Genomic DNA, 14688 nt, shown 5'->3' with positions numbered 1-14688 from the left:
TACTTTTTCCACTCCTAAAATGTAGGTTGTAACATTTACCTCATAAAGTGTTTGGAAAATCAAGTGATATAAAGTACATGAAAAGAGGGAGGTAGAGCAAGATGATCAAACAGAAGCCTTCAGCAATTGTCCCTGCTGAAGGAACACCACATTGAAGAACTACACAAAAACGCACTTTCATAAGAGCCAAAAATCAGGTAAGTGATCACAGTACCTGATTTTAACATCATATTAAGAAAACAGGCATTGAAGAGGGAAGGGAAGAGGGAGGGAGAACACAGTGATTGTGAAGCTTTGCATTGGAACTCAGTGCTGCCCTGACACAGTGGAAAGCAATACGAGGCAGAACTCAGTCAGTGCCCACAGAAGGAGCATTTAGGCCACCCCTAGCCACAGGGGAATAGCTCATCCCAGCAGTCGGACCTGAGTTCTGGCAAGCCCTTCCACTGTGGGTTACAGTGCTCTGGGTTCCTAAATAAACTTGAAAGGCAGTCTAGGCCACAGGGACTGCAATTCCTGGGCAAATCCTGGTGCTGTGCTGGTTTTGGAGCCAGTGGACTTGGGGAGCATACCATCTAGTGAGATACAAGGCAGGGCTGTTAAGGGAATGCTTGCACCACACTTCCCCCAACCTCAGGCAGCACAGCTCGCAGCTCTTGCAGAGACTCCTTCCTCTTGCTTAGGAGAGAAAAGGATAGAGTGAAGAGTACTTTCTCTTGCAACTTGGATACCAGCTCAGCCACAGTAGTATGGGGCACCAGACACAGCCGTAAGGCCCCCATTCTAGGCCCTATCTCCCAGATGACATTTGAAAACACACTCCAAGCAGGAAGAAAACTCACTGCCTTGAAGGGAAGGACCTAGTCCTGGCAGGATTCACCAGCTGCTGACTAAAAATCCCTTGGGCCCTGAATAATCAGCAGTGGTATCCAGGCAGTACTTGCTGTGTGCTTGGATGAGACTCAGAGACATGCTGGCTTCAGATGTGACCCAGCACATTCCCAGCTGGATGGCTATGAGGAGAGACTCTTTCTGCTTGAGGAAAGGAGAGAGAGGAATAAGAAGACTTTGTTTTACAACTTGGGTACCAGCTTGGCCCACTGGGGTAGAACACCAGGTAGATTCCTAAGGTTCCTGACTCCAGGCCCTGGCTCCCAGTTGGCATCTCTGGACCTACTTGGGGCCACAGTGAACTCACTGCCCTGAAGGGAAGACGTCTGGCTGGATTTGCCACCTGCTGACTGGAGAGTCCTTGGGCCTTGAGTGAACACAGGTGGTAGCCAGGCAGTGATCACCATAGGCCTTGGGTGAGCCCCAGTGCTGTATTGGCTTCAGGTCTGACACAGAGCAGTCCCAGTGATAGTGGCCACAGGGGTGCTTGTGTCATCATCCTTTCTCCAGCTCCAGGCAGCTCAGCACAGAGACAGAGTGTCCATTTGTTTGAGTGAAAGTAAAAGAAAAGTCTCCACTTAGCAATCCAGGGAATTCTCCCAGATCTTACCCAAGACAACCAAGGCAAGAGACACAGCATCACTGGGCTGGAGGTGCCCCCTAATGCAGGTGTGGCTGCAATGACCAAAGACTTAGATCGCAACACCCAAATCCCTTCTAATAGTTGGAAAGCCTTCTCAAGAAGGATGGGGACAAACAAGCCCAAACTGTGAAGACTACAACAACTACCTAACTCTTCAATGCCCAGACACTGAAGTATATCCACAAACATCAAGACCACCCATGAAAACGTGACCTCACCAAACAAACAAAATAAGACACCAGTGACCAATCCCAGAGAGACAGAGATATGTGTCCTTTCAGACAGAGAATTCAAAATAGCTGTTTTGAGGAGGCACAACAGAATTCAATAATATAATAAAATTAAGAAAGATGTTGAAATAATTTAAAAGAATCCCATCAGATAAAATTAAGAAAGAGATTGAAATAATTAAAAAGAATCAAGCAGAAATTCTGGAGCGAAAAATGCAATTGACATACTGAAGAATACATCTGAGTCTCTTAATGAATTGATCAAGCAGAAGAAAGAATTAGTGAGCTTGAAGACAGGCTATTTGAAATACATAGAGGAGACAAGAGAAAAAAGAATAAAAAGCAATGAAGCACACTTAAAAGATCTAGAAAATAGCCTCAAAGGGGCAAATCTAGAAGTTATTGTTCTTAAAGAGGAAGTAGAGGGACAGACTGAAGTAGAAAGATTATTCAAAGGGATAACAGAAAACTTCTCAAACCTAGAGAAAGATATTAATATTTAAGTACAAGGAGGTTATAGGACATCAAGCACATTTAACCCAAAGAAGACTACCTCAAGACATTTAATAATCAAACTCCAAAGGTCAAGGATTTTAAAAGGATCCTAAAAGTAGCAAGAGAAAAGGAACAAATATCATACAAAGGAGATCCAATATATCTGGCAGCAGACTTCTTAGTGTAAACCTTACAGGCCAGAAGAAAGTGTCACAATATGTTTAAAGTGCTAAAAGAAAAAAAAAAACTTTTATTTTAGAAGAGTATATCCAGCAAAAATATCCTTCAAGCATGAAGGAGAAATAAAGATTTTTCCCAGACAAACAAAAGCTAAAGAATTTCATCAACACTAGACCTGTCCTACAAGAAACGCTAAAGGGAGTTCTTTAATCTGAAAGAAAAAGACATTAATGGCCAGGCGCGGTGGCTCAAGCCTGTAATCCCAGCACTTTGGAAGGCTGAGACGGGCGGATCACGAGGTCAGAAGATCGAGACCATCCTGGCTAACGCGGTGAAACCCCGTCTCTACTAAAAAAAAAACCCAAAAAACTAGCCGGGCGAGGTGGCGGGCGCCTGTAGTCCCAGCTACTCGGGAGGCTGAGGCAGGAGGATGACGTGAACCTGGGAGGCGGAGCCTGCAGTGAGCTGAGATCTGGCCACTGCACTCCAGCCTGGGCGACAGAGCGAGACTCCGTCTAAAAAAAAAAAAAAAAAAAAAAAGGCCTTAATGAGCAATAAGAAATGATCTGAAGGTACAAAGCTTACTGGTAATAGTAGGCACACAGAAAAACATACAATATTGTAACAGTGTAATTGTCTGTAAACTACTCATATCTTGACTAGAAAGACTAAAATATGAAGCTATCAAAAACAATAACTACAACAACTTTTCAAGAGACAGGCAGTATAATAAGATATAAATAGAAACAACAAAAAGTTAAAAAGCAGGGGATGAAGTTAAAGTGCAGAGAGTTTCTATTAGTTTTCTCTTTGCCTAATTGTTTGTTTATACAACCAGTGTCAAGTTGGCATCAGTTTAAAATAACAGGTTATAAGATATTTTTTGCAAGCCTTATGGTAACCAGAAATCAAAAAACATACAACAGATACACAAAAAATAAAAAGCAGAAAATTAAAATATAACACCAGAGGAAAAAAAAACATACAACTGATACACAAAAAATAAAAAGCAGGAAATTAAAATATAACACCAGAGAAAATCACCTTCGCTAAAAGGAAGACAGGAAGGAAGAAGGAAGAGAAGACCACAAAATAACCAGAAAACAAATAACAAAATGGCAGGATTAAGTCATTGCTTATCAACAATAACACTGAATGTAAATGGATTAAACTCTCCAACCAAAAGTCACAGAGTGGTTGAATGGATTAAAAACAACAATAACAAAAAAATAAAAATAAAAATAAAAACAAGGTCCCATGATCTGTTGCCTATAAGAAACACACTTTACCTATAAAGACACACAAAGAATCAAAGTAAAGGGATGGAAAAAAATATATATTCCATGCAAATGGACACCAAAAAAGAGCAGGAGTAGCTATACCTACATCAGACAAAATAGGTTTAAAGACAAAAATTATAAAAAGAGACAAAGAAGGTCATTTTTATAATGATAAATGGGTCAATTCAGTAAGAGGGAATAACAATTATAAATATATAGGCACCAAGCACTGGAGCACCCAGATATATACAGCAAATATTACTTGCACTACAGAGAGATAGAGAGAGAGAGACCACAAAACAATAATAGCTGGAGACTTCAACACCTCACTTTCAGCAATGAACACATCATCCAGACAGAAAGTCAGTAAAGAAACCTAGGACTTAATCTGCACTGTAGACCAAACAAACCTAATAAATATTTACAGAACATTTCATCCAAAGGCTAAAGGATACATATTCTTATCCTTAGCACATGGATCATAGGACAGACCATATGTTAGGCCACAAAAACAATCTTTAAAAATTTATATAAAATAAAATTATATCAAGTATCTTCTCTGATCACAATAAAATAAAAGTAGAACTCAATAACGACAGGAATTTTGGAAACTATACAAACACATGGAAATTAAACAATATGCTCCTGGGCCAGGTGCAGTGACTCATACCTGCAGTCCCAGTACTTTGGAAAACCTGAGTCAGGAGGATTGCTTCAGCCCAGGAGTTCAAGAGCAGCCTGGGCAACATAGTGAGACCCTGTCTCTACAAAACAACAACAATAACAAAAACAAACAAGCGAAAACACAATATGCTCCTGAATGACCAGTGGGTCAATGAAAACATTAAGAAGGGAATTTTAAAATTTCTCAAAACAAATGATAATGGAAATACAACATATCAAAACCTACGGAATATAGCAAAGGTAAACTAAGAGGAAAGTTTATAGCAAAAAGAGCCTTGATATGGTTTGGCTGTGTCCCCACCCAAATCTTAACTTGAATTGTATCTCCCAGAATTCCCACATGTTGTGGGAGTGACCCAGAGAGAGGTAATTGAATCATGGGGGCCAGTCTTTCCTGTGCTATTCTCATGATAGTGAATAAGTCTCATAAGATCTGATGGGTTTATCAGGGGTTTCTGCTTTTGCTTCTTCCTCATTTTCTCTTGCTGCCACCATGTAAGAAGGGCCTTTGGCCTCCTGCCATGATTCTGAGACCTCCCCAGCCATATGGAACTGTAAGTCCAATTAAACCTCTTTTTCTTCCCAGTCTCGGATATGTCTTTATCAGCAGTGTGAAAACAGACTAATACAAGCCTACATCAAAAAAGTAGAAACACATCATATAACCTAACCAGTGCATCTTAAAGAACTAGGAAAGCAAGAGCAAACTAAACCCAAAATTAGTAGAAGAAAGGAAATAATAAAGATCAGAGCAGAAATAAGTTAAATCAAAATGAACGAAACAATACAAAAGGTCAATGGAAGAAAAAGGTGATTTTTTGAAATTATAAACAAAATCAATAAACCTTTAGCCAGACTAAGAGAAAAAGAGAGAAGACACAAATAAAATCAGAGATGAAAAAGGAGACATTACAGCTGATACCACAGAAATTCAGAGGATCATTAGAGACTATCATAAGCAATTAAATGCCAACAAATTGGAGAAATGGATACATTTCTAGACACATACAACCTACCAAGACTGAATCATCAAGAAATCCAAAACCTGAACAGACCAATAACAAGTAATGAGATCAAGGCCATAATAAAAAGTCTCCTAGCAAAGAAAAAAAGGCCAGGACCCTATGGCTTCACTGCTAAATTTTATAAAACATTTAAAGAAGAACTAAAACCTATCCCACTGAAACTACTCCACAAAATAAAGAAGAAAGTAATATTTCCAAATTCATTCTGCAAGGCCAGTACTACCCTGATAGCAAAACCAGAAAAAGACATATCAAAAAAAGCTACAAGTCAATGTCCTGATGAACACCGATGCAAAAAGTTTCAACAAAATAGTAGCAAATTGAATTCAACAATACATTTAACAAGTTTATCCATCATGAAGAAGTGGGATTTATCCCAGGAATGCAAGCATGCAAATCAATCACAAATCAATCAGTGTAACATATCACATCAACTGAAAGACAAAAACCATATGATTATTTTAATTGAGGCTGGAAAGCATTTGATAAAAATTCAACATCCCTTCATGATAAAAATCCTCAAAAAACCAGGAATACAAGGAACATACTTCAACACAATAAAAGCCATATATAACAGATCCATAGCAAGTGTCATACTGAACAGGGAAAAACTGAAACCTTTCCTCTAAGATTTAAAACAAGACAAGGATGCCCCCTTCCACCACGTTATTTAACATAGTACTGGAAGTCCTAGCTACAGCAATAAAACAAGAAAAAAAATAAAGTCATCCAAATTGGAAAATAAGGAGTCAAATTATCCTTGTTTGCAGATGATATGATCTTATATTTGGAAAAACCTAAAGACTCCACAAGAAAGCTACTAGAACAGACAAATTGAGTAAAGTTGCAGGATACAAAATCAACATACAAAAATCAGTAGTATTTCTATATGACAACAGTAAACTATCTGAAAAAGAAGTGAAAGATCTCTACAATGAAAACTATAAAACACTGATGCAAGAAATTGAAGAGGGCACCAAAAAATGCAAAGATATCCCATATTCATGGATTGGAAGAATTGATATTGTTAAAACGTCCATACTAACTCAAAGCAATCTACAGATTCAATGCAATGCCTATCAAAATACCAATGATGTTCTTTGCAAAAATAGAAACAATAGTCCTAAAATGTATATGGAATCACAAAAGACCCAGTATAGCCAAAGCCATCCTGAACAAAAAGAACAAAACTGGAAAAATCACTTTATCTGACTTCAAATTATACTACAGAGCTATGGTAACCAAAACAGCATGGTACTGGCATAAAAACAGACCCACAGACCAATGGATAGAGAACCCAGAAACAAATCTATACATCTACAGTAGAAACTCATTTTAAACTCATTTAAAACAATGGTGCCAAGAACATACATTGGAGAAAACATAGTCTCTTCAATAAATGGCACTGGGAAAATTGGATAGCCATATGCAGAAGAATAAAACTAGACCCCTCTTTCTTGCCATATACAAAAATCAAATCAAAATAAATTATGTACTTCAATCTAAGACCTCAAACTGTGAAACTAATAAAAGAAAACACTGGGGAAACTTTCTTTTTTTTTTTTTTTTTTTTGAGAGGGAATCTGAGTCTGGCTCTGTGGCCCAGGCTGGAGTGCAGTGGCCGGATCTCAGCTCACTGCAAGCTCCGCCTCCCGGGTTTACGCCATTCTCCTGCCTCAGCCTCCCGAGTAGCTGGGACTACAGGCGCCCGCCACCTCGCCCGGCTAGTTTTTTTGTATTTTTTAGTAGAGACGGGGTTTCACCATGTTAGCCAGGCTGGTCTCGATCTCCTGACCTCGTGATCCGCCCGTCTCGACCTCCCAAAGTGCTGGGATTACAGGCTTGAGCCACCGCGCCCGGCCAACACTGGGGAAACTTTCTAGGACATTGTTCTGGGCAAATATTTATTGAGTAATATCCACAGGCACAGGCAACCAAAGCAAAAATAGACAAATGAGATCATATCAAGTTAAAAAGCTTTTGCACAACAAAGAAAACAGTCAACAAAGTGAAGACACAATGCACAGAATGGGAGAAAATATCTGCTATCCATCTGACAAGGGATTAATAACTAGAATATACAAGGAGCTCAAACAACTCAATAGGAAAACAATCAAATAAACTGATTAAAAATGGGCAAAAGATGTGAAAAGATATTTCTCAAAAGAAGACATACAAATGGCAAACAGACATATGCAAAGGTGTTCAACATCACCGATCATCAGAGAAATACAAATCAAAACTACAATGAGATATCATTTAGCCCCAGTTAAAATAGCTCTTATCCAAAAGACACGCAATAACGAATGCTGGCAAAGATGTGGAGAAAAGTGAACCCTCATACACTGTTGGTAGGAACCCTCAAACATTGTTGGTGGGAATGTAAATTAGTACTACTACTATGAGAACAGTTTGGAGGATCCTCAAAAAACTAAAAATAGAACTACCATATGATCCACCAATCCTGCTATTATATACCAAAAGAAAAGAAATCAGCATATGGAAGAGATATCTGCACTCCCGTGTTTACAGAAGTACTATTCACAGTAGCCAAGATTTGGAAGCAACCTAAGTGTCCATCAACAGACAAATTGATAAAGAAACTGTGGTACATATACACAATGGAGTACTATTCAGACAAAAAAGAATGAAATCCTGTCATTTGCAATAACATGGATGAAGCTGGAGGACATTACGTTAAGTGAAATAAGACATGCACAGAAAGACAAACTGTGCATTCTCACTTACTTGTACTAAAAATTAAAATAATTGAACTCATGGAGATAGACAGTAGAATGGTGGTTATCAGAAGCTAGGAAGGATAGTGGTGGGGGGTATGATAATGGGTACGAAAATATAGTTAGAATGAATAAGATGTATTTGATAGCTAACAGGGTGACTACAGCAATAATAATTTATTGTACATTTAAAAATAACTAAAAGAGTAAAATTGCACTGTCTGAGACACAAAGAAAGAATAAATGCTTTAGGTGATGGATAACCCATTTACCCTCATGTGATTATTAAGCATTACATGCCTGTATCAAAATATTTCATGTATCCCATAAATACACACATCTACTATGTATCCACAAAAAATTAAAAATAAAAAAATAAAGTACATGAAAATTTTCAATCATAAGATCAATTCTGTAAGGCAAATGTCATCTGTATTCTACAGATCTATAGAGGAGAAAACTCATACAAAAAAAAAACATGTGATTCACCCAAGGTCACACAAGAAGCAATCAGAGGAGTAAGGAATTAATCCTATCTGATTCCAAACACTCAGATTCCCCTTTTTCCCCCCATGGCACAGACAAGTTCTGTCTCCCCTGCTGCCCTCTCTTCGGGGTTTTCTGACATGGAAAGGTTTTCCAGTAATGGCTCTTCTATCCCTGCTGGCCTAGGCCCTCACCTACTCACAGCCACTTGGAGTTAACCAAGTAGGGCAAACATAGTAGGTGATACCTGGTTTGCTAGCAGTAAAAATGTCCAGTGGAGGAAATGGAGGAGATGGGACTGGAAACCACAATGACAGCATATGGCACACTGCTGGACCAACATCCTACGGAGAAAGGTTGAAGTATAGAGAGACTGGCAAGGCACTGTGCAGATCTCTACTTTTGAACCTTTATTCTTTCTATCATTACTGACTCCCTGCACTGAGCACTGAGGCTTCTTGTGTAGGCAGATTTCTTTCTTTCTTTCCGTTTTTTTTTTTTTTTTTTTTTTTTTTTTTTTTAAGAGACAGGATCTCACTCTGTAACCCAGGCTAGAGTGCAGTGATACAATCATAGCTCACTGCAGTCTCAACCTCCTGGGCTCAAGCAATCCTTCTGCCTCAGCCCTGCCCGCAAGTAGCTAGAACTATAGATGCATGCCACTACACCCAGCTAATTTAAAACCAAAATTTTTTTAGATTTGGGGTCTCACTATGTTGCCTAGGCTGGTCTCAAATTCTGGGCTCAAGTGAGCCTCCCGCTTCGGCCTCCAGAGTAGCTGGGATTACCAGTGCAAGCCACCACTCCCCCTATGTATACATATTTCATCTTCACCTTTGGAGTTTAGGTTCTATTAGATTGGTCACAGGGCCTGTGTGTGGCCCTGGAGTTTCCTTAATAGAGCATACAGAGTTCTGACTATCTGCACCCAGTCCATACCAAGGCCTTTCTTTAAAAGGTCTCTATCAGGGCCAGGAAAGACAGTGATTTTCAGAGAGGAAATAAGAAGCTGTCCATCTTTTTTTTCTAATGCCAAGCAAAATCCTTTCTGCTAGCCCAAATTCACAGACTCCTTTCCCATCATCAAGAACCTGCAATACAAAGGTAGAGGGTGAGTGGAGGAGGCAAGCCACTGAAGTGGGCAGGCAGCCCGAAAACTAAGAGGCCTAAACATCTCAGCAGCCCCAGGTTTTGTTTCCAATTCAATTTCTTCTGCCCATAACATTCTGTTTGGTATGCTCATCTGTCTGATACGCTGATAATTAAGTAGCAATGCTAATTGATTTTATTATTGGATCACACAGAACAAGGCTTTCCCATGAGTTTGTATCTATCTATTTCAGTATATGATGGTAATAACTATCTCATGAAAACTATCAGTAGAACATTATTTCCAGTACTTTGAGTCATCATGGAAACTCTGATTAATCAGGATCCTATACCCTGTGGAAATAAGAAACAGGCCCATTATCCCAATGAAAAAGTCCATTTGTAAGCAAGAACGTGGGCACTTTCTAACACGTGTGCCTCTGTTACACTCTTGTTTCTCAATTCCATGATGCTGGGGCTGGGGGGGAATCTACAATCACACCTCTCCTTTGCTGTCTGGCTCTGTGTCACACCAGCAGGGCGTTAGAGGGATCCTGCAATGCTGGAGCAGGGAGGTAGGACCTGCTCCGTCCTGTTCCTGTCAGTGTCCCTCCAGGTAGGTGCAGCAGCTTGTCCCAGAACCACCTCATCCCACCTCCTGAGAGGTACCTGCACTGGCAGGGCAGTGCCCTCTCCTCCAGGTTGGGTTCTGGCTCTGAGGCCCTCCTTGTGCTTCTGGGTTGTGATAAGCCCAGCTTCTTCCTTGTGCTCTCCCAACCCTGAGAACGGTGGTTGTTTCCTGTGCCCCCGCCCCATGTTCTCTGTTGATTTATTCTGCCGTCCAATATCCATCATATTGATTTCTTTTACGAAATTAGCTGTTGAAATAACTTATGTAGTTTCTACTTTGCTGATAGAACCTAATACAGCACATTTGAGAGTCACAATTTCATTCGTAACAGTGGTTAAATGGGAAGATTCTGAAATCAGTCACATCTGAGTGGGAATCTCAATTCATCTCTGTAGTGCCTGGTAACTTTGGAAAATTTAATTCACTTCTCTAGGTCTCATTTTTCTCAATCACTTCCATTTATACAATTAATAAATATTGAGCACCTACTAAGTACCAGGTACTATGCTAAGCACAGAGATACAATGATATACAAAACAAATTCCCCAACCTCCCAGAACTTCCTGTCATGTGAATTAAGTGAGAGAACTCAGTAAGGGAGTTCACACAGTGCCAGGCACATGTCATCAGCCTTCCTCTCCATCCCATGACAGGAGAGCAAATACAAATGGGTCTTACAAAAGGAAGTGTTTCAGCAGCTAAGTCTCTTCAGAAGATAAGATGGGTCTTTCCCCCAAAAAGGCTGAAGGTCTCTGTCTACAAAAAACCAAGGATTCATTGTGTGCCCTGCTATTCCTTCTGTTCAGAGCAGAGAAGTAATGACTCTGTGGCAGCATTCATTCAGAGGGAAATGAAACAAAGCAGCCCTAGAGAGGGAACACTACAACGTGACATTTTAAATAAATTCCGGAAAAACAGGTACCTGTGATACTGAGGAAAGGGCAACAGAAGAGGTATTGCAGGCCAGGACTGGGATCCAGAATGACCACAGAGTGTGAGTGAAAGAAGATACCAGAAAGCTGCTATGCTAACGTCGGTCACAGTGACAGTTGTGTGTGTGTGTGTGTGTGTGTGTGTGTGTGTGTGTGTGTGTGTGTGTGTTGGGGTCTCTGTCATCCTGACTAGAGTGAAGTGGCATGATCAGAGCTCACTGTAGCCTCGACCTCCTGGGCTCAAGCGATCCTCCTAGTAGCTGGGACTACAGACATGCGCCACTAGATAATTTTTAAACTTTTTGTAGAGACCAGCCTGGGCAACATAGAGAGACCCTGTCTCTACAAAAACGATCCTCCTGCCTCAGCCTCCCAATGTGTTGGGATTACAGACATAAGCCACCGGAGCTGGCCCACAATGATAGTCTTTTTACTGAAAAGAATATATACGTGTGTGTGTATGTGTGTGTGTGTGTGTGTTTCAGGACTTACTTTATACTTTCTACAGCAAGATTATATGCCTAGAAAGGCCAGGGAGGTGGTATAATGGAAAAGAGAGATTCTAGATTACATTCAAGCTTGAATCTAAAGGTTGTGGGCAAGAAAAGGCTGAAGAGTACATCCAATCTTCACATTTTGACACACTCTTTCCGCTGTCTAGACATCAGGCATATTGTGTCAAGGATGGCCAATGTTCTCATTAGCAAGGAAGTGTTTCTGTAAGACTTCTGGGTAGTTAAATTATTGAAAACCATATCTTAACACATTGATAACCTATAAATGCAAACTCAATTCCTCGCCCTCACTGTTTTACACATTTTTGACATTATTGTGAACATCAAAATTCATAACGGAGAAAAACAACCATAGGAAATTATTATTAGAAGGTTTATTCCACATCCTTGCTCTGGGGCCTCATTATAAATAATTTACTGTCACGTAAGGAATTTAGAGTTCCAGAGGCATGAAAAGCCTGGAGACAGTTTTATTCATAAATAAATGCCAACATTTAAACAATAAAGACAGTTTCAAAGTCCAGAACTACTGAAATGAACAATATATACTGCCTGGATGATTTATTATGGTTGTGTTTATAGTCCAAATGGGAAGATAATTCAATTCCACTTGGAGAGTCATTATATGGCCAAGCCCAAGAGAAGTACTTTGGATAAGAGGTGATATTTCTATTTTTCCATTTCAAGCAAATTATTATTTCTGTATTTAGGACATCACCCAGGCAATTCCTTTCATGACATGTAGCACTCTTGAGCAATTAAAAACATTTATAAGGTAAAAGAAGGGACAAATGCCAAATTCAGAATGACCCATGGAACACTGAAGAACCCCCAGAGAACACTGATGTCTCAGACATAAGGCAAAATAATCCCTTCTGCTCAACAAAACTTAAATGAGCAGTGAGTACGCATCACAACAAGAACATTATTACCCAGCAGAAGCAATCTGCTAAATGCAGATTTCATCTCCAAAAACGCCTCCTAACAGGAGATGGGAGCAAATAGGTACCTCCTGATGGGATGGAGAACTATCCCTTGGCAAAATGTGGCATATGGCCATATTCCCCTTTATTCCTCAACCACATACTTCAATCATGGAGCACAAGAACATGTTTATAATATATTCTTGGATGTGGCAGACACATGCCTGAGTGTGGAGGCATTCTGTCAGAACAGCCTCCAGAATTCCTGGGCTTACATACCATCCAGACCATTGTGATGACTATAGTTTCTTTTCCCCAGAATGCTCAGAGATGTGTGATTTGGAGTTGTTAGCATCCGCTTGGTAGTTGGGGTTTGCAGGCTTGGTGTAGATCGAATTACATTAGGTTTCTTTGCAGGATGGATCTCTGATGGGGGGAAAAAGGTTTTTCAATTCAGAACATGATATTAAAAATCTATGTGCACTTACATTGGCTAATAGGCACACATCTTATTACTTAATGAGCTGAGAGTCAGTTCCTCCTGAGCCAGCCAAGGACTTGCATAATGAGTCAGCTTCAAGTGGTGTTGCCATGGCTCTGCTTATCAAGTAAGCTGGGTTTTCCCCTGCTGGCTGGAGCTCTGAGCCTCGGGTTGTGAATACAAGCAAAAACAAAACAAAAAGCCACTTCAGAAGGTCACATACAACATGTGATTTACTAAGGGAATAAGGCATCTGACTCCTCAAGATATTAGACATCAAAAGGCTATCTGGAGAGGTAGCCTTGGGGCGAAGAGGGTAAAACACCTCTGTGCTCTGTCAAACCAGGCACCATGTCAGGTATGTGAGCTTTCTGAAAAACAGGATTCCTCCTCTGGCTCTGTAACCAGACAGAGTATGGGACCAGGATCAATTACTCACAGCCTAGAACATTTTGATATAGATGAAACTTGAAACCAAAGTCCAATAGTCAAGAGGTAGATGAAATACTTTATCTAAGGATATATCACAAAACTGGCATATGCACATTTAACAAAAGTATATTGTTGTTAGCCATACAGCCCAGAACTACTTGCTCTTATTGTGGATGGACAGAAACTGTAACACTGTAGGAACTGGATTTAAGAAACTCAGTTTACTACTAAAGCTGGGCAGCCTTTTTCTAAAGCTTAACCAGCTCACCAATTCTCAGAGTCATCATGCAGCTGGCCAACTACACACAAGCCATCCTGTCTTCTCACCCTTTCACTGAAGGTAAGGGCTGAGATATCGCCCTTATTGACTGGAATTTAGGAAAAGCCGTTGGAATTGTTAGAATTACTACATCTCTGGTCAAAGTCCCCACATTTGCCAAAATTTAGAAATGGCTTAAATACTGCCACCCAAAAAAGTGATTTTTTTTTTCCTCCAACATGACATGACAAGTTTGCCGGCCTTGCGTTTTATTTAACCTCCACAGCCTATGCTCCATCCACACCAGACAAGCTGCTTTCAAGTCCTTGGACTCAGTGAAGCCTTTGTTCATCTGGTTCTCTTGGCCTTATGAGGGAAGAGAATATGCTTTTCCTATTTTTCTTTCTTTTTTTTTTTTTTGAGACGGAGTCTCACTCTGTCGCCCAGGCTGGAGTGCAGTGGCGCAATCTCAGCTCACTGCAAGCTCCGCCTCCTGGGTTCACGCCATTCTCCTGCCTCAGCCTCCCGAGTAGCTGGGACTACAGGCGCCCGCCACCTCGCCCGGCTAGTTTTTTTGTATTTTTTAGTAGAGACGGGGTTTCCGTCTCTTCTCATCTCGAGACCATCGAGATAGATGGTGTTGATCTCCTGACCTCGTGATCTGCCCATCTCGGCCTCCCAAAGTGCTGGGATTACAGGCTTGAGCCACTGCGCCCGGCCTTTTCCTATTTTTCTAACTATTTGAATTCTAAGTATCTTTTAAGTCTGAAATTA

The 14688-nt window shown here is 40.4% G+C and overlaps 1 protein-coding gene across 8 annotated transcripts in view; it reads right to left on the bottom strand.

The window, feature by feature from the left end:
• MTA3 (metastasis associated 1 family member 3) overlaps nucleotides 1-14688 on the bottom strand; it is a 259198-nt gene that overhangs the window by 18776 nt on the left and 225734 nt on the right. For all 8 annotated transcript variants that reach the window (XR_012095274.1, XR_012095271.1, XR_005243315.2 and 5 more), the window contains exon 16: nucleotides 13022-13168. Coding sequence is in view for 3 of the 8 variants with exons in the window: in XM_038006850.2 (XP_037862778.1) it covers nucleotides 13022-13168 (147 nt within the window). In the remaining 5 variants the exon portion in view is untranslated. The remainder of the gene's footprint in view (nucleotides 1-13021; nucleotides 13169-14688) is intronic.

Source organism: Chlorocebus sabaeus, chromosome 14 (genome assembly GCF_047675955.1).
Source record: "Chlorocebus sabaeus isolate Y175 chromosome 14, mChlSab1.0.hap1, whole genome shotgun sequence".
NCBI lineage: Eukaryota > Metazoa > Chordata > Mammalia > Primates > Cercopithecidae > Chlorocebus > Chlorocebus sabaeus.
The sequence above is the reverse complement of the archived record's forward strand: the minus strand, read 5'-3'. Positions and strand labels throughout refer to the sequence as shown.